The sequence below is a fragment of the Chiloscyllium punctatum genome, chromosome 36 (assembly GCF_047496795.1).
Source record: "Chiloscyllium punctatum isolate Juve2018m chromosome 36, sChiPun1.3, whole genome shotgun sequence".
In the NCBI taxonomy this organism is placed as follows: Eukaryota; Metazoa; Chordata; class Chondrichthyes; order Orectolobiformes; family Hemiscylliidae; genus Chiloscyllium; species Chiloscyllium punctatum.
In genome coordinates this window covers 13167989-13188766 of record NC_092774.1, presented here as the reverse complement: position 1 = coordinate 13188766, position 20778 = coordinate 13167989, and the positions used below count along the sequence as shown (strand labels likewise).

The following is a 20778-nucleotide window of genomic DNA, read 5'->3' as shown; positions in this document are numbered from 1 at the left end:
TACTCTACATTTACCCCGGAGTAATGCACCTAACATACGCATCCCTGATTGCAATGGACAATTCACCTAACCTGGATTAGTGGTGCTGGAAGAGCACAGCAGTTCAGGCAGCATCCAACGAGCAGTGAAATCGACGTTTCGGGCAAAAGCCCTTCATCAGGAATAAAGGCAGTGAGCCTGAAGTGTGGAGAGATAAGCTAGAGGAGGGTGGGGGTGGGGAGAGAGTAGCATAGAGTACAATGGGTGAGTGGGGGAGGAGATGAAGGTGATCGGTCAAGGAGGAGAGGGTGGAGTGGAGAGGTGGAAAAGGAGATAGGCAGGTCGGACAAGTCCGGACAAGTCAAGGAGACAGTTACTGAGCTGGAAGTTTGAAACTAGGATGAGGTGGGGGAAGGGGAAATGAGGAAGCTGTTGAAGTCCACATTGATGCCCTGGGGTTGAAGTGTTCCGAAGCGGAAGATGAGACGTTCTTCCTCCAGGCGTCTGGTGGTGAGGGAGCGGCGGTGAAGGAGGCCCAGGACCTCCATGTCCTCGGCAGAGTGGGAGGGGGAGTTGAAATGTTGGGCCACGGGGCGGTTTGGTTGATTGGTGCGGGTGTCTCGGAGATGTTCCCTAAAGCGCTCTGCTAGGAGGCGCCCAGTCTCCCCAATGTAGCACAACATGGTTGAAGAGCTTCAGAGCAGAGGAAATGACCTGGGAGCCTGTCAGAATTGGGAACAGGAGTCGGCCATTTGGTCTTTTAAGCCTGCACCAGCAGTGCTTGGGAGCCTCCTGTGAAGCGCTTCTGTGATGTTTCCTCCGGCATTTATAGTGGCCTGTCTCTGCCGCTTCCGGTTGTCAGTTCCAGCTGTCCACTGTAGTGGCCGGTATATTGGGTCCAGGTCAATGTGGCCACACACGCAGAAGACAAGCAACATGAATTCGACTGGGACAACACTACCATTATAGGGCAAGCCAAACAGAGAACAGCCAGGGAATTCCTAGAGGCATGGCACTCATCCACAGACTCTATCAACAAACACATCGACCTGGACCCAATATACCAGCTGCTACAGCGGACAGCTCGAACTGACAACCGGAAGCGGCAGAGACTGGCCACTATAAATGCCGGAGGAAACAGCACAGAAGCGCTTCACAGGAGGCTCCCAAGCACCGAGGATGTCACCTAGACAGGGGACGAAACGTTTGCGAGACAAATTCCCAGCTCGGCGAACAGAACCACAACAATGAGCACCCGAGCTACAAATCTTCTCCCAAACTTTGAACACCTGCACCAGCATTGAACAGATCACAAATGGATATGGATCTCCCTACATCAAGCAGAGGCTGGGACTTTATTCACTGGAGCATTGGACGTTAGAAGGTGACCTTAGACAGGTTTAAAAGATCATGAGGTGAATGGAAGGTGTCATTTCAAGATTAGGCAGCAAACGTTTAAGGTGAGAGTAGAACGATTTTAAAGACTTGAGGAGCTCCTTTCTTTTAAAAAAAAGGAGTGGTTTGTGTGTGGAATGAAGTCTAGAGGAAGTGGTAGGTGCAGGTACATTAATGTTTAAAAGATGTTTGGATAAGTACATGAAAAGGAAAGGTTCGGAGGGATAGGACCAAACACAGGCAGATGGGATTAGTTTAATTTGTGAATATAGTCAGCATGGACTAGTTGGACTGAAGGGTCTGTTTCTATGCTGTATGACTGTCACTGTTCTGTACTGGTCTTAAAACTACTTTCTGGGATTTCCATGTTAATGATAGCTGCAACCCAGTCTAAAAGCTGAAAGACTTGACAATCCAGGTTTGTTCAATATATCATTTCAAGGGCAGGATACTATAATGTTTTTCTATAAATTGTGTCTATGGTCTTATTCTCCAGAACCACCTGATGAAGGATCAGCGCTCTGAAAGCAAGTGCTTCCAAATAAACCTGTTGAACACTCACCCGGTGTTGTGATTTTTAACTTTGTCCAGGTTAGGATGGATTGACCGTGCCCAGGGATGTGCAGGTCAGGTGCAATAATCAGGGGGTAAATGATGAGCAATTGGGGTAGGTCTGTTACCCTTCAGAGGGTCGGTGTGGATTTGTGGGGCCGGGTGGCCTGCTTCCACACTCTGAAGGGAAGAGATTGGCACAACCTCTTTTTTTTTTTTGCTTCCCAAAATCAGACCTGCTCACCTCTCAGCAGTATCCCAATGTTGTGGAAGATATTAACTTTCAGGTGGAATTATCCAAAGTTCAGAGAGATGTCAGTCTTGATGTTTTTGCTTTTCAGCCCCTGTAAGATCCTGAATCAGCACCTTCAGGGGAATTAGTCAGAGCGGAGTGAGAACAGAGGGGAAGGGAGAGTGGGATGGTGCTTTCAATTTTGTGGAATAACAAAAGGAAAGGATATTCCACAGACAGTAGAATTCCTTGTTCAGAATTTCTACCCTGCACTGACAGTGATGACATTTTGTAATCTCTTTTTACATTTGAGGATCTGAAGACGGAAGTTTCAAAATCAACAGATGAAGGGCTTATGCCTGAAACGTTGACTCTCCTGCTCCTCAGATGCTGCCTGACCTGCTGTGCTTTTCCAGTGCTGTAATTTCGGACTCTGACTCTGACTGTCCAGTGTCTGTAGTCCTCACTTTGACGTCAATGTCTGACAGTCACTCAATCCATCGGGACCACAAAGATTTTCAACTATGATTCTGTGAGAAGGAGCAAAGCTTTTTGGTTCCTGTTTGAGTACATTTTCAGCATCAGTGGGACTGGATGAGAGACCCTATCATTGCAGTGCACTGAGTGAGGAGCGTGTAACAGCTATACGGTCTGGAAAGGGGAATTCACGGTGGAGAGAGGCTCCACATGCATTTGTGTGGGCTGAAGCTTCAGCCATGGAGAAACCTGAGGAATCCTGCCCAGTGGAGAAACCATGAAAGTGTGGTGACTGCGGGAAAGGCTTCCGTTTCCCATCTGCCCTGGAGACTCATTGGTGCAGTCACACTGGGAAGAGTCCGTTCCCCTGCCCTGACTGCGGGAAGAGCTTCAGCGATTCCTCCAACCTCCAGACCCACCAGCGGATCCACACCGGGGAGAGGCCTTTTCAACTGGCCCAAGTGCAGGCCGCCTCCTTGCTGACCCACCAGCGGGATCACGTGGTATTGCAGGGGGATTGAAAGAACGACGGCCGAGTGCCTTTATTAACTGGACTATCAACCCAGTTCCAGTGGCTCCCAAGTTCGATTCCCACTGTGACAGATGGTGGAATTGGAATTTGGTCAGAAATCTGGAGTTCAGAATCTGACGTGAAACCATTGTTGGTGGGGTGGGGGTGGAAGAAAACCCCCACCTGATTCACTCAGTTCTTTTTTTTTAGGGAAGACTTGAGCGGTTATTAGAGCAAGTCGTCCCAGCTGCATCCTTTACCCGGTCTGGCCTACACGTGACTCCAGCCCCACAGCAGTCTGGTTGACTCTATGCTGCTCATCCAACTTTCTTATGTACAGGTTGAAATTGCTGAGTGAGGCAATACTTCCTCCAGGTTAAGGCTGTACCAAGGATGCAATTACTCAGTGGTGACCAATAATGAAGAAAGTGAGGGGTTGCACTTTGACCTTGAGCTGTTTTTAAAAAATTGTTACTTTTTCTACACCTTTCTGCTGGGAGATTCTGAAGCTGTAACAAAGTTGGGTCACAATAAAGATTACCTGAACTTCACGCTGAGCTCAGACTCTCAATGAGAGCTTTAAACTGTGACAGGTTTTTGTTTTAAAACTGCTCATTTCTTACAGGCGAAAGTGAGAACTGCTGATACTGGAGATCAGAGTCGAGCTTAGAGTGGTGCTGGCAAAGCACAGAAGGTCAGGCAGCGGCCAAGGAGCAGGAAAATCGACATTTCGGGTAAAAGCTCTTCCTCAGGTGCTGCCAGACCTGCTGTGCTCATTTCTGACAGTCTCCTGTACTATGTTTCCAATGTTGTGTATCGATTGCAGCAGTGAATGAGTAGCCAGTAGTGTTAGAAATTGTAAAGTTTTCAGGAGTGCAATGTCATCAGCATTGTCGTTTCCTGGCAGCACTGAGAAGGGTGGGCTTGGTTCATTGGAAATGATGTGGAGGTGCCCGTGTTGGACTGGGGTGGATAAAGTTCAAACTCAACACCAGGTTATCGTCCAACTGGCTTATTTGGAAGCACCAGCTTCTTCATGGGGTGTTTGTGGTACAGGATCATAAGACACAGCCACCTGATGAAGGAGCAGTACTCCAAAAGCTAGTGCTTACAAATGAGCCTGTTGGAGTATCACCTGGTATTGTGTGAAATTTAACTTCATACACCCCAGTCCAACACCGGCATCTCCAAATCAGGTAGATAGTTCTTTGAAAGTTGCATCATTGGGAGACAGGGTGGTGAAAGAGGCCAGTCAGGAGCCCCGGAGGACTGGAAGGTGACTGGTCCTCCTGCCAATCAGAGCCTTCCTATTGTCTGAATGCAGACGTTGGAACATGAGCTTCGGAAGCTGCTGCTGCTCTGTCTCTAAATGAAGATTGAGTTTGCTCCAGACTGCAACCTCCTTACTCTGTCAACCATCTGTGAGTAGGGTACTCTCTTCCCAACTCCTTTTCCATTTTTTTCATTCTGGGCTTCAATTTACGACTTGCAGCAACCGAAAGGAAAGGGAATGAATTCAAGGAGTGGACAGAATCAGGAAAAGTTTGTTTATAAACAGAGCGGTTCATGTGTGGAGTGAATGTAAAGAGGAAGTGGTGGATGCACATTCAGATGCAACGTTTAAAAGACATTTGGATAAGTATATGAAGAGGCACGGTGCACAGGGATATGGGCCAAGCACTGGCACGTGTCCCTAGTTTAGTTTGAGAACGTAGTCAACGTGGACTAGTTGGACTGAAGGGTCCGTTTCTGTGCTGTCTAACAGTAACTGTTCTTAAAACCATTTTATTGCCTTCCACTTTCAACGTGGATACTGTACCTGCATCCAACACATAAACCATTCAAAAAAAAACCCACCTCCCGCGCACAAAAAAATCCACACTTTATTGTTCAAAAATCAGATGAACTACGCCTTAAATATATTCAATGACCCCCCTAACTGCAGGAAGACATCCCCACTTCTAATCTCAGTTCAACCTGCTAATATACCACTTACCTTGCTGAACCTGTCTGACAACTGGCATTGACTGATGTAAAAGGATGCTGCTAATCAAAGCACTGATCACAGGGTGGAATGGTGTCAGCTCGGGTTTCAGGCCCTGATTTCTCTGTCCTCTGTTGATCCTCCTATTCCCACAGACTAAGATGTTGGTCTGTTCTCAGCTCGGCTGGATTTCTGCTAAAGCTTTGACCCCCCCCCCTCGCCCCTTTTATAACTTCTGGAACAATAAAATATTCAATCCAGACCCAACCCACAATCTCCCAGACTGTCAACCATCCTGATAAAAGGTGCAGTCATAGCAGGGAATCAAATAAGAAAAATGAAACAATCATAAATAGGCGCACGTGCTTAATGTTTGTTCATGAGGAAGTAAACCAGGAGTCTCTTAGGAATCTTACAGTGCCCTACTTGAGGAATTCTGTCACCATTGCATCTATTAGTACCCAGCTATGAATTACAACAACATTTACACCAACAGAAGTAAAGCATCAGTTATCAAATAGACATAGAGATATACAGCACGGACGTAGACTTTTTCTCTGTCTCATACACACACAAGATAGATCATCCATGGGGGTGAGTTTGTATTTGCAGCATGATGTTTAGGGTATGTTTAGATGGCATCTAGATCTATGTGTTTGTTTCTGGCGTTGTGGTTGGAGTGCCAGGCCTCAAGGAATTCTCTGGCATGTCTTTGCTTAGCTTGCCCCAGTCGAAATTGTGGGTTTTTTTTCATCCGTACGTGGGGCTACGAGGGATAGAGGGTTGGGTCTTTTTGTGGCTAGCTGGTGTTAGTGTATCCTGGTGGCTAACTTTCTTCCTGTTTGTCTGACGTAGTGTTTGTGGCAGTCCTTGCAAACCCCCCCCGGAACCCCACCCAGGAGAAAGATATAAATAGAAAGTAGGAGACAACAGCTTCGCTTCACTTGGAAGTCGCCACTGATGATGTTACCTAGCCAGGTAATGAAATGTCTGGATATCAAACCTACAGCTCAACGAGCAAACCTGCACCCTAAACATTCTACTTTGCTGAAAGACTGCACAATCTGCAGGCAGTCAATACATGTAATATATTGTAAATTCCACTTTGAAAATAGATAATGGGCCCACTACATTTTGGATGTGAGCATAAGTGGTATAGTAAGTAAGTTTGCAGATGACACCAAAATCGGAGGCGTAGTGGACAGCGAAGGAGGTTACCTCAGATTACAATGGGATCTTGATCAGATGGGCCAATGGGCTGAGAAGTGGCAAATGGAATTTAATTTAGGTAAATGAGAGGTGCTGCACTTTGGGAAAGCAAATCTTAGCAGGACTTATACATTTAATGGTAAAGTCTTAGGGAGTGTTGCTGAACAAAGAGACCTTGGAGTGCAAGCTCATAGCTCCTTGAAAGTGGAATCGCAGGTTGACAGGATAGTGAAGATGGTGTTTTGTATGCTTTCCTTTATTGGTCAGAATATTGAGTACAGGAGTTGGGAGGTCATGTTACTGCTGTACAGTTGGAATATTGCGTGCAATTCTGGTTTCCTTCCTATCAGAAAGATGTTGTGAAACTTAAGGGTTCAGAAAAGATGTACAAGAATGTTACCAAGACTGGAGGATTTGAGCTATAGCGAGAGACAGAACAGGCTGGGGCTGTTTTCCCTGGAGCGTCAGAGGCTGGGGGGTGACCTTCTATAGGTGTATAAAATCATGAGGGGCATGGATAGGATAGAGAGACAAAGTCTTTTCCCTGGGATGGGAGAGTCTAGAACTAGAGGTCATAGGTTTACACCGAGAGGGGAAAGATATGAAAGAGACCTAAGAGGCAACCTTTTCATTTAGAGGGTGGTACGTGTATGGAATGAGCTGCCAGAGGAAGTGGTGGAGGCTGGTACAATTACAACATTTAAAAGGCAACTGGAGGGATATGGGCCCCCTGCTGGCAGGTGGGACAAGATTGGGTTGGGATATTGTGCACAGGGATGTGCAGGTTCGGTGCATTAGTCAGGGGTAAATGTTGAGCAATAGGGATAGGGGAATTGTATGGGCGGGTTACCCTTCGGAGGATCGGTGTGTAGTGTTTGGGCCGAGTGGCCTGCTCCCACACTGTGGGGAGTCTCTGAAGGGGAAGGGATTTTTGTAAACTGTGCAAGGTAACGCAGGCGTAGTGCGGGGACCTGCTGTTGGCCTTGCCCCGCCCCTTGCTCCCCCCCCCTGCTCCTCCCCCCCCCCCTGCTCCTCCCCCCCCCCTTGCTCCCCCCCCTGCTCCTCCCCCCCCCCCCTTGCTCCGCCCCCCCCCTGTTGTTGAGCTGTCTAACAAACAGCTACTCTTTCTCTGCCTTTTTGCTGGGGGCATCTGAAGCTGTAACAATGTTGGGACACAATAAAGGTTTCCTGAACGTTCTGCCAGACTCAGGCTCTCATTGAAAGCTCCAAGTTTTTGTTTTAAAGCTGCTCATTTCTTGCAGCCTCCTGCACGAAGTTTCCAATGTTGTGTATCAGATAGAGCAGTGAATGAGGAGCTGGTTTCATTAGAAGTTATAAATTTTTCAGGAGTGCAGGCACTGCATTGTTTCAGCAGCAGTTTACTGGCAGCACTGGGAGGTATGGGCTGTGTTCACTGGAAAGGAGGTGGAGGTGCTGCTGTTGGACTAGGTGGGACACGGTTTAAACATCACAACACCGGGTTATAGTCCAATGGGTTAGTTTGGAAGCACTAGCTTTTGGAGCGCTGCTCCTTCATCGGGTAGCTGTGGAGCAGCATCATAAGACACAGAGTTAAGAGCAAAAGATCAGTGTCATGCAACTGATAAGATATATTGACAAATGTAGATTGCTGTTAAGTCTTTCATCCTTTAGAATGGGTTGCAGGTTTTAGGTCATTCATGTGTACATCCCAAAACTATTATTAAGTCATATTCTCGAGATCATTTAAGGTTTTTTTTGAAACTGGTGACAGCTCAGCCCAGACAATGCAGGAAAGGTGTGTCAGTATCCCAATCTTAAATCGGACTGGTTCTATTTCCAAACTAGGAATTTATAAGATATTACATGGATTGACTACCTGTGTGTTGTGTGCTTTTTGTGCAAAATTGAATATATCTGCAAATATAATTCTGCAAATGCACCCCATCGTTGTGCGTGCGTGCGTGTGTGTGTGCATGCTTTGTAAAGGGAGTGTGATGGAGGAGAAGCCTGCGAGAGGGTGTGTGTACGTCTGAGAAAGAACGTGTGTATGAGAGAGGTATAGATAAGTGAGGGGTTGCATTTTGCTAAAATACGGAAGGGCAGGGCTTGTACAGAGGGATATGGTGGGGGGTGGGGTTCAGATACATACTTCATTGAAAGTTGCATCACTGGTTGGAAGAGTGGTTCAGAAGGCATTCAGCACACTTACCTTATTTGTTCACACCATTGAATAAAGGAGTTGGGACATCATTTAGAAGTTGTCCAGGATGTTGGTGAAGCCACTTGTAGAGTACTGAGAACGCTTCTGGTGGCCCTGCAATAGGAAGAATACTATTATAGAGGGTTCAGTAAAGACTTACCAGGATGTTGCCAGGATTGGAGGGTTTGAGTTATAAGGAGAGGCTGAGACTCTCTTCACTGGAGCACAGGAGGTTGAGGGGTGACCTCATTGAGATTAATATAATCATGAGGGTTCGAGGTAACATGAACATCAAAAATAGCGAGGAGCCTGCACGGTTATGTCAAGTGTGCCTTACTGAAGTCCATATAGATCACATTACTGCTCTACCTTCCTCAAAAAACTCAATCAAGTTTGTGAGACATGATTTCCCACACACAAAACCATGTTGACTATCCCTAATTAGTCCTTGCCTTTTCAAATACATGTACATCCTCTCCCTCAGGATTCCCTCCAACAATGTGCCCACCACCGATGTCAGGCTCACTGGTCTGTAGTTCCCTGGCTTGTCCTTACCACCCTTCTTAAAGAGTGGCACCACGTTAGCCAACCTCCAGTCTTCCGGCACATCACCTGACATGCGGAGGGGGTGGGGGGGGGTGAAATTATGGCATTTGGATACTTTAAATCCGACAGGAACAGCATTTCCATAGAGCATACTGCGCATGTCAAGTGAGGTGCCGGAAGACTGGAGGTTGGCTAATGTGGTGCCACTGTTTAAGAAGGGTGGTAAGGACAAGCCAGGGAACTTTAGACCAGTGAGCCTGACATCAATGGTGGGCACATTGTTGGAGGGAATCCTGAGGGAGAGGATGTACATGTATTTGAAAAGGCAAAGACTGATTAGGGATAGTCAACATGGCTTTGTGTATGGGAAATCATGTCTCACAAACTTGATTGAATCCTAATCTACTCAACCTCTCCTCATAGCTAGCGCTCTCCATAACAGCCAACAGCCTGGTGAACCTCCTCTGCACTCTCTCCAAACGTATCCACATCCTTTTGGAAATCTGGCGACCGGAATTGTACGCAGTATTCCAAACGCGCCAAACCAAAATCTTATATAACTTTAACATGACCTGCCAGCTCTTTTCCTCAATCCGTCCGATGATGGAACGTGTGTTGTATGCTGCCTTGACCACTCTACTAACACGCATTTGCCACCTTCAGAGAACAATAGACCTGAACACCCAGCTCTCTCTGTACATCAATTTCCCCCAGGACCTTTCCATTTACTGTATAGCTCGCTCTTGAATTGCATCTTCCAAAATGCATCACCTCACATTTGTCTGGGTTGAACTCCATCTGTCATTTCTCTTCCCAACTCTCCGATCTATATTCTGCTGAAGCGTCTGACAGTCCCCTTCACAATCCGATATTCTATCAATCTGAATGTCAGCTGCAAACTTGCTAATGAGGCACCCGATACCTTCACCTTTCAACCTCCTGTGCTCCAGTGAAAAAAGTCCCAGCCTACCCACCAGTAGGGTCGAATTCTGTCTTGGTCCCAATGTCGAGTCAGCCTGACATTTTTCATAGAAAAGCTGTGCATTTAAATTACGTTCTTGAGAAAGTTACTGAAAACAGGTTCTGGGATTAACATACCAAAGAACAGAACTCCATTCTAAAAGATGGAAGATTGAATCTAAATTGTTTAATGTATCACATCTCCATGAATTGGACTCCGTTGGCTATAAATAGTCTAATCATGATCTTATTCTCCACAACCACCTGAAGCAGCACTTCAGAGCACCAGAGATCCGGGTTCAATTCCCACCTCGGGCAACTGTCAGTGTGGAGTTTGCACATTCTCCCCGTGTCTGCGTGGGTTTCCTCCCACAGTCCAAAGATGTGCAGGTTAGGTGAAGTGGCCACGCTAATTTGCCTGTAGTGTTAGGTGAAGGGGTAAATGTTGGGGAATGGGTCTGGGTGGGTAACTCTTCGAAGGGTCAGTTTGGGCTGAAGGGCCTGTTTCCACACTAAGTAATAAAATCTAAAATAAATCTAATCACTCTGAAAGCTAGGGCTTCCAAACAAACCATGTTATGGCAGCAGCGGGAGGTGTGGATTATATTCACTAAAAACAGTTTAGCAGTTAGATAACACATTCGAGTGGGAAGTGTGTATAACATGATCTCACAACTCCTATCCTCAATGCTATGACCAATGAAGGAAAGCAAACCAAACGCTGCCTTCACTACTCTATCCACCTGAGACTCTAGCACTCCAAGGTCTCTTTATTCTGCAACACTCCCCTTAACTGTGTCAGTCCTGCCTGGATTGCTTGACCAAAATACAAACCTCTGATTTCTCTAAATTAAACTCCAACTGACACTCCTCGGCTCATCAGCCGATCCCATAAATTCTAATTTATAGTGAACTCTTTCCTCTCTTATTCCCTGGAAACCGAAAATCTCCATCCCACACTCACTCCCTCCATTTTCACTTTGCTTATAGCGGAAGAATGTAACTGAGAAACATATCAGCCATGATTGAATGGAATGAGCAGACCTGGTGGCCTAATTTCTGCTCCTGTGTCTTGTGGTCTCTTGCTGTCCTGGACACCGTGAGAGAGAATTGGGACCAGCATTGAACCGATCATGACTGGATATGGATCTACCTGCATCTCGGTGGATGGGCTGGGACTTTCACTGGAGCAGAGGAGGAGGAGATGTGACCTTATCAAGGTTTATAAAATCATGAGGAGAGAGATGAGGTGAACGACGGGTGTCCTTCCTCTAGGGTTGGGGCTTCAAGATTAGGGAGCAAATTTTGACGGTGACAGGAGAAAGAGATTTTAAAAAGATTTGAAGGGCACAATTTTTTTTTATAGAGTGGTTCACGTGTGGACTAAATGTCCAGAGGAAGTGGTGGATGCAGGTACAGTAACGACGTTTAAAAGACATTTGGATAAGTTCATGAATAGGAAAGGTTTGAAGGGATATGGGCCAAAACACTGGCAGGTGGGACTGGTTTGGTTTAGTTTGAGAACATAGTCAGCATGGACTAGTTGGACTGAAGCATCTGTTTATGTGCGGTCTGACTCTGGAACTGTTCTATACTGGTCTTAAAACCATTTTCTTGCCTTCCCCATAAACATTCACATAAAAATCAGATGAACTCAGCCTTGAATATATTCAATGACCCCCTAACTGCAGGAAGACATCCCCACTTCTGAACTCAATTCCTCTTGTTAATACACCACTTGCCTTGCTCATTGCCTGCTGCACCTGTCTGACAATGGCACAGAAGGACACTGATGCCCCTCTGAACACCCACGCATCATTCCTGATAAAGAGCTCGTGCCCCAAACTACGACTGTCCTACTGCTCAGATGCTGCTTGACCTGCTGTGCTTTGTCAATTGTGGTCTTCTCTACATCGGGGAAACCGAGCGTAAACTTGAGAAACGGTTTGCTGAGCATCACAGCCAGGTCCGCAGAGGCTGAGCGGACTTCCCAGTCTCCACCCATTTTAATGCCCCTTCCCACTCCCCTTCTGACATGACCATCTTTGGCTTCCTCCATTACCACAACAAACCAAACCACAAATTGGAGGAACAAAACCTCATCTTGTCTGAGCAGTCAACAGCCCGGAGGACTCAACACAGTTCTCCAATTTCAAATAATCTCCCATCCCATCCCCCAACTCACTTCCCAGCCCCTTCCAATCTTCCCTGCCAACTCGATTCCTTCCTCCCATTCACCAACCAGGTCGTACCAGATTATGGGGATAAGGCAGGAACAGGATACTGATTGAGGATGATCAGCCATTATCACAATGAATGGTGGTGCTGGCTCGAAGGGCAGAACAGCCTACTCCTGCACCTATTGTCTATTGTACCCTCTACCTGTCTCCACCTATACCCACTTCAATACCCTGCCCCCAGCACACCCTTGTTCCACAGCTCTCCCTATACCCACCCCAAGTCCTGAACAAGGGTTACACCAGATACCTCGACTTCTCCACCTCCTGATACTGCCTGGCTTGCTCTTCCAGTCTCCTGTCTATTTTGCCAATTGAGACACAGGCCTGGACTAACTTTTCCAGAGTCTGTCCCCTCGCTGGATTCACTCCTATTCCTTTCAGTTGCTCCAAGTCAACACTTGAACCCCAGAATGAAACGTAAATGGAAAAGGGGGTGAGAAAAGAGAGTGCTGTACTCACATGTTGGACGGAGGAAAGAAGTTGCAGTCTGAGGTGAAGCTCAATCTTCCTTCAGAGAGAGGAGGAGCAGGACCTTAAGAAGCTCATGCTCAAACTTCCACATTCACCAATAGGGGAGCTCCGAATGGCAGAAGGACAAGTCTCCCCCTGGTCCTCCAGTGCTCCTTATTCGTCCATCAAAAGTAGGTTTCGCAACTTTTCTGCCGACAGCGAGGAACATGCCCAATGTTTTGGTGACATTGGCAAACACGTGCCCTGCTTGTTGACACTGAGGAGTGTACACAACGTGCTCTGTAGCAATGCTGATGGTATTGACAGATTTTAAGTTTCCAAATACCTATCGGAGAATAAAAAGGGCAGAGCCATAATTCCCCCCAATGTGGCTCGATATTTGATTGAGCAGCCAGAAAAATACAAAAGCAATGTTTTTAAGCCTTTTCCTCAGTGTTGGGGTGAGACTCACAACTAGAGGGAATAGGTTTAGGGTGAGGCCACAAAGATATAAAAGGTTCCTGAAGGGGCAACGTTTCCATGTGGAGGGTGGTGCAGGTATGGAATGGGCGGGGCCGAGGCCGAGGGTGGGGATGGGCGGGGCCGGGGGCGGGGATGGGCGGGGCCCGGGGAGCCTCACCGACACCAAGTCACAGCCACCTCGCGCTACAACTGTTCATTCACAAAAACAAACTCTCCTGTCTCACTCTGCAGCTGCGGGGGGCGGGGACACTGCCACGTTTCGAGGAGCCCTGTCTACATTGGGAAAGCTCACGGCTCAATTTAAACAGATATTCCGACATCGAACGGAACGGCATCATATCTAAAGGGGGAAATCTGCATTTTAAAGGGACATGGACATTTTAACGGGTATTTCTGCAAATAAAGAGGTTTAAATCGACAAGATTATATTTCAAAGGGATGTGAGCACAATCAAAGGGATATCTTCATATGTAAAGTGACGCAGTTATATCTAAATGAATCTACATTTCAAAGGGACGTTGCCCTATTTATAAGTAGAGACAATAGGTGTGAATTCTGTCTGTGTCCCAATGTTGAGTCTTAGAAAAGCTCTGCATTTAAATTACATTCTTGAGAAGATAAGTTATAGATTCGGTTCTAGGTTAGGGAGAATTGGCCGTGCTAAATTACCCATAGTGACCAGGGATGTACAGGTTAAGGTGGCTTGGCCATGGGAAATACAGAGTCAGGGGTTGGGTTATGGGTGGGATACTGTTCAGAGGGCCAGAGTGAAATAGATGGGCTGAATGGCCCGCTTCCACCTTGTCGGAATTCGATGACCCTCCCCACAAAGGAGCATTTTATCTGCATCTATCCTGTCAAGTCCCTTTCAGAAATCTACTGGTTTCAATAGAGGTATACAGCACAGAAACAGACACTTCGGTCCAATTTGTCCATGTTGACCAGGATTCCCAATCTAAACCAGTCCCACTTGCCTGCATTTGGCCCATATCCCTCTAAACCTTTCTACTCATGTATCCATCCGAATGCTGTTTCAATGTTGTCACTGTACCTGCATCTACCACATCCTCAGCAAGTTCATTCCACATGCAAATCACCCTCTTTCAAAATGTTGCCCCTCCGGTTCCTTTTAAATCTCTCTCCTCACATTAAAAAAAGCCCCCTAGTTTTGATTTCCCCTACACTAAGCAAGAGCCATTTGCTATTCACCTTCCCTCCACTCTTCATGATTTTATCAATCTCAATGAGGTCACCCCCAACTTCCTGTGCTCCAGTGAATAAAGTCCCAGCCTCTCCTTATAACTCAAACCCTCCAGTCCTTCCAACATCCTGGTAAATCTTTACCGAACCCTCTCTGATTGTAATTGGAAGAATACTGGGCCACCAGAACTGTACTCAGTCCTCTACAAGTGGCCTCACCAACATCCTGTACAACCTCAACATGATGTCCCAACCCCGATACTCAATGGGGTGAACAATGAATGCTATGCTGCTAAATGCCTTCTTAACTGCCCTGGCTACCTGTGATGCAACTTCCAAAGAACCATGTACCTGAACACCACCCCCCCCCCCATGTCTGTCTGTTCTATAACATGACCCAGGGCCCTATCATTATCTGGACAAGTGCTGCCCTTCCTTGTTTTAGCAAAATGCAACCCCTTGCTTGTATTAATACCTCTCACACATATGCTCCGACACACACACACACACACACACACACACACGTTCCTCCTCCCCTCAATACTCTCACAGGCTTATACACCATCACACTCACACTTTACCAAGCACGTACACACTCTCACGCACAAACTCACATGCACGCGCACACAATTCTTTGGGGTGAATTTGTATTGGCAGAATTATATTTGCAGATACAATCAATTTTGGTCAAAAAGCACACAATGTCCAGGCAGTCAATCCATGTAATATTTTATGAATTCCTCCTTTGCAAATAGAACCAGTCTGATTCAAGATTGGAATACTGACAGACTCTGACCTCACACCTTTAATGCATGGTCTGAGCTGAGATGTTATCTTTTTCATAAAACCTTAAGTCATCTCAAGAATGTGACTTAAAAGATGTTCTGGCAGTGACACATTAATGAACCAAAACCTGCACCCATTCTAAGAGATGAAGGGCTTAACAGCAATCTAGGCTTGTTCAATATATTCTATCAGTTGCATGATCTTTTGATATACGTTCTGTGTCTGCTCCACAGCTACCCGATAAAGGAGCAGCACTCAGAAAGCTAGTGCTTCCAAATAAACCTGTTGAACAATAACCTGGTATTGTGATTTTTTAAAACTTTATCACCCCAGTCTAATACCAACCCCTCCATATCATTTCGACTGAACACAGCCCCCACCTCCTGGTGCTGCCAGGAAACTTGACAATGCTGATGAAACAACGCAGTACCTGAAAGATGTACAATTTCTAATGATACAAGCTACTCATTCACTGCTCCATCTGATACACGACATTGGAAACTCTGCAGAGGCTGAAAGACAGGAGCAGCTTTAAAACAAAAACCTCTCGGAGTTCAAAGCTTTCAATGAGAGTCTGAGCCCGGCGGTAAGTTCAGGTAACCTTGATTGTGACCCGACTTTGTTACAGCTTCAGATTCCCCCAGCAAAAAGGCATAGACAAAGTAGCAGCTTTTTAAACAGTTCAAGATCAAAGCCCACACACACCCCACTGTCTTTACTATTGGTCAGCACCAAGTTGTCCCTTTGTAATTGGATCCTTGGTACAGCCGTAATCCGGAGGAAGTATTGCCTCACTCAGCAATTTTAACCCATACCCTGTCTCCAAGTAAGTTTCTCCCTGCTCATTTGCCAGGAAGGGGCAGTGTAGAGTCAACCAGACTGCTGTGGGTCTGGAGTCAGGTGTAGGCCAGACCGGGTAAAGGATGCAGCTGGAACGACTGAGTGAATCCTTTCCCCCAATGGTGGTTCCCTTCCCTAACGAGGGAGAGAGGGAATCAGATGGGGGCTTTCTCTCCCACACCACCCCCTCCCTGAAACGGTCTCATGGTTAGATTCCGAACTCCACATTTCTGACCAAATACCAATTCCACCATCTGCCACAGTCGGATTCAAACCCGGGACTCCCCGGAACCGGGTTGATAGTCCAATCGATAATGGCACTCGGCCGTCACTCCTTCAATCCCCCTGCGATGGCACGTGAACTCGCTGGTGCTTCCGCAGGTGGGAGGAGTAGGTGAAGCCCTTCCCACACTGAGAGCAGGTGAAGGGCCTCTCCCCCGTGTGGATCCGCTGGTGCCTCAGCAGGGTGGAGGATGTGCTGAAGGCCTTCCCGCACTCGGGGCAGCTGAAGGGCCTCTCCCCCGTGTGGACCCGCTGGTGGGTCAGCAGGGTGGTGGCCTGGGTAAAGGCCTTCCCACACTCGGGGCAGCTGAAGGGCCTCTCCCCCGTGTGGATCTGCTGGTGCCTCATCAGGGAGGAGACGTGGGTAAAGGCCTTTCCGCACTCGGGGCAGCTGAAGGGCCTCTGCCCCGTGTGGACACGACGGTGACTCCGCAGGGTGGAGGAATCGCTGAAGGCCTTCCCACACTCGGGGCAGCTGAAGGGCCTTTCCCCCGTGTGGACCCGCCGGTGGCTCAACAGGGTGGAGGAATACCTGAAGGCCTTCCCGCATTCGGGGCAGCTGAACGGCCTCTCTCCTGTGTGGACCCGCTGGTGGGCCAACAGGGCAGAGAAAAACACGAAGGCCTTCCCACAATCTGGACAGCTGAAGGGCCTCTCCCCCGTGTGGTCCTGCTGGTGGGCCAGCAGGTGGGAGGAATGTCTGAAGGCCTTCCCACAGTCGGTGCAGGGGAACGGCCTCTCCCCGGTGTGACTGCGCCGATGAGTCTCCAGGGCAGACGGGAAACGGAAGCCTTTCCCACAGTCACCACACTTCCACGGTTTCTCCACAGGGCGGGATTCCTCAGGTTTCTCCATGGCCAAAGCTTCGGCTGCACACAAACACGTGTAGATCCTCTCCCTGCCGTGAAGTCCCCTTCCCAGGCCGTATAACTGTTTCAGTCTCCACGCACAGTTCGCTGTAACAGTGGGGTCTCTCGTCCAGTCCCACTGATGTTGAAAACATACTCAGACAGGAACCAAAAAGCTTTGATCCCTCTCCCAGAAATCACGGTCGAAAATGTTTGCTGGCCCCAGTGGATTGAGTGACTGTCAGACATTGACATCAAAGTGAGGGTCGGAGATGCTGGAGAGTCAGTCAAAAAATGTGGCACTGGAAAAGCACAGGGGAGTCAGGCAGCATCCGAGGAGCAGGAGGGTCAATGTTTCGGGCATAAGCCCTTCATCCGTTGATTTTGAAACTTCCCTCTTCAAATCTTCAAAAACTCTGTCAGAACAGATTACAAAGCTCATCACTGCCAGTGCAGGGTAGAAATTCTGAACAAGCAATTCTACTGTCTGTGGAATATTCTTTTCTTTTGTTATTCCACAAAATTGACAGTACCATCCCACTCTCTCTCCCACTCTGTTCTCACTCCGCTCTGACTAATTCCCCTGAAGATGCTGCTTCAGGATCTTACAGGGGCAGAAAAGCAAAAATGTCAAGACATGATATGATATCTCTCTGAATTTTGGATACCTCCACCTGAAAGTTAATATCTTTCACAACACTGGGATCCTGCTGAGAGTGAGCAGGTCTGATTTTGGGAAGCAAAAAGGAAGTGTGTCAATTCAGGGTGAACCTGCAATGCAGCTTCTTGAGGAACAACCAGACACAAAATGGTTAACGTCCCCAGGAAGGTGGGAGGAAAGTGAGAACATCACGGCATTAACACCGACATTAGAGAGAAAGTGAACCTACTGACATGGCAAATGTTAGTAGAAAGCCAGAGTCATGGAGATATATAGCACAGCAACAGACCCTTCTGTCCAACACGACTGTACTGACCAGATATCCTAAATCAATCTAGTCCCATTTGCTGGTATGTGGCCCATAGCTGGGGTCATCCCCACCCCCTGTCCTGAGACCTCGATGCCTCCAAGCTGACCCTCAAAGGTTCGGTTTGTCCCTCCATTCTTTCCCGGTTGTCTTTTGTAGGTTTTGAAAACTTTCCCGACCTCCTCCCTGCCACCAACCAGATTCATTCCTCCCACTGACCAACCAGGTCGTACCCTCTAACTGTCTCGACCTATCCCCACTTCCCCACCACCCCCTTTTATCTGCAGTTTCTGCACCCAGCCCCAGCCCTGAAGAAGGGTTACACCTGATATATCGACTTCTCCACCATCTGATGACTCCTGCCTCACTATTTTGCCAATTGAGACACAGACCTGGATCAACGTTTCCGGAGTCTGTCCCCGCCGAATTCACTCTCTTTCCTTTCAGTTGCTGAAAGTCAACAATTGAATCACAGAATGGTTAAAAAAAAGTGGAAAAGGGGGCGAGATAAGAGAGTGCCGTCCTCACAGACCTGAGACAGAGGAAGGAATTTGCAGTCGGGGTAAAGCTCAATCTTTATTCAGAGAGAGAGAGAGGATCAGGACTCGCAGCTTGAGAAGTTCATGGTCCAACTTCCGCATTCAGACAATGGGCTGGCTCTGATTGGCAGGAGGACCAGTCTCCTTCCAGTCCTCCAATGCTGCCTATTGGTCAATCAAAAGAAGGCCTCGCGCCGTTTTTTTCGCGTACAGCGATGAGCATGCCCAGTGTTTTGCCCAGTCTGCTCTCCGGGGATGTTGGTGTTACTGACAGATTGTAAGGGTCCAAATACCAATGGGGGGAAAAAGATAGAGACACAATTTTTTTTCCCTTATGGCTCGATATTTTATTCCTTTTGCATTTTGTCTGGCTGCTCAATTTTTGTATGTTTTTTTCCCCTTATTGTGGGGGGCAAGACACCAAGACCAGAACTGGAGGGCATAGGTTTAGGGTGAGAGGGGAAAGATTTCTGGGGGTCCTTAGGGGCGATCTTTTCGTACAGAGGATGAGGTATGTACATGGAATGAGCTGCCAGAGGAAGTGGTGGAGGCTGGTACAATTCCATTATTTAAAATGCATCTGGATGCGGATATGAATAGGAAAGATTCAGAGGGGTAGGGGGCAAATGCTGGCAAATGGGTCACTAGATTAATTTAGGACATCTGGTCGGTGTGGACCGAAGGGTTTGTTTCTGTGCTCTACAACCCTGAGTCTATTTTTAGATAGTATGGAAAATAAAGAGGATGAAGGCATGGGAAGGGTTAGAGCATGGAGACCACTGCCAGTTTGTTGCAAAGGATAGTGGAAAGCTCTTACACCAATTAGCAGAGTAAGGTTGAGGCTGAAAGGTCACTATGGCAAGATGAGATAACAGTCAGTAAAGTTAGCTTCACCTGCTAAATATGATTGACAGGATTGGGACAATAAATATTTGGGATATGACATTAAATATCTAATTAATGATTGGTAGAGTCAGTCTGCTTGAGACTATTGATAATAAATATCTAATCATGACATTAGGAAAATATTAAGTAGGGTCTGGAATGCTGACACTAAATCTCTAACCGTGACATTAGAATAATATTAAGTAGAATGTAGGAAAAACTGTAAGGGTGCAACTAAAGAGATAATGGGAACTAACATCACTGGTTTATTGTGTAGGTAGCGTGAGGTACTTTTGATTAATATAGTTGGACATGCTGATAAGCTAACAAACACAATGCTGAGCTGGAGACAATGCTGTCCCCTCTGTCCAGGAGTAAATGCTGGAAAGGTGGGATTGTTCATAGGGAGGAGGATGGTCTCCGGCTACACTCTGATATCTATCAGCTCGTAAATGGGGCAGAACTGTGGAATTTAATCTCCAGGCAGTTTGAGAAATTTAATAAGGGAAGGAAGTAAGCAATAAATAGTAGATCCCTACAGAGTGCAGAGGAACAAAGGGTCCTTGCTGTCCAAGTTCAGAGATCCCCGAAGGTATCAGTACAGGTAAAACGGGGGATGAGGAAGGCATCGATTTATACTTTTTCACACAGAGGGTGGTGCATGTGTGCAACGAGCTGCTAGAGGAAGTGGTGGAGGCTGGCACAAACACAATTTTTAAAAGGCAGCTGGATGGGTATGTGAATAGGTAGGGTTTAGAGGAATATGGGCCAAGTGCTGGTAAATAGGATAGATTAATTTCGGATATCTAGTCAGCATGGACGAGATGGACTGTTTCTGTGCTGTACAGCTCTATGGCCATCCCCTTCATTTTGAAATATTTTGGAACACCCTGTCAGGGTTCAGAGTGTGCCAGGTCCTGACACCTCCCTCCTCACGTCTCCTGTGTATTTTAAATCAATAATACCGTTTGTATGTTACTGGGTTAGTACTTTAAACACACAGACACATACATTATAATCAGAATTTCTATTTGGTACAGACAGTGATGACTTGTTTCAACTTTGCTAACGGGGTATCAGAAGGGGAAGATCTGCAGACAGAAATCTTGGAAGAAATTCCATAACAAGATCTGACAGGGTCACTCAATATCGTTGGGGGGGTTGAGTCTGGAAAGAGAAATCCATTTGACCTGCTTCAAAAGGTACTGGACATCAGTGTGAGCAGAGGAG

At 47.0% G+C, this 20778-nt stretch overlaps 1 protein-coding gene across 1 annotated transcript in view; it reads right to left on the bottom strand.

Annotated features, from left to right (window-relative positions):
- The window catches only part of LOC140460787 (uncharacterized), a 125148-nt gene that overhangs the window by 58849 nt on the left and 45521 nt on the right, over nt 1-20778 (bottom strand). The window contains 3 exon segments of the mRNA XM_072555471.1: nt 16002-16006; nt 16384-17130; nt 18295-18303. Coding sequence (XP_072411572.1) covers nt 16002-16006; nt 16384-17130; nt 18295-18303 — 761 coding nt within the window.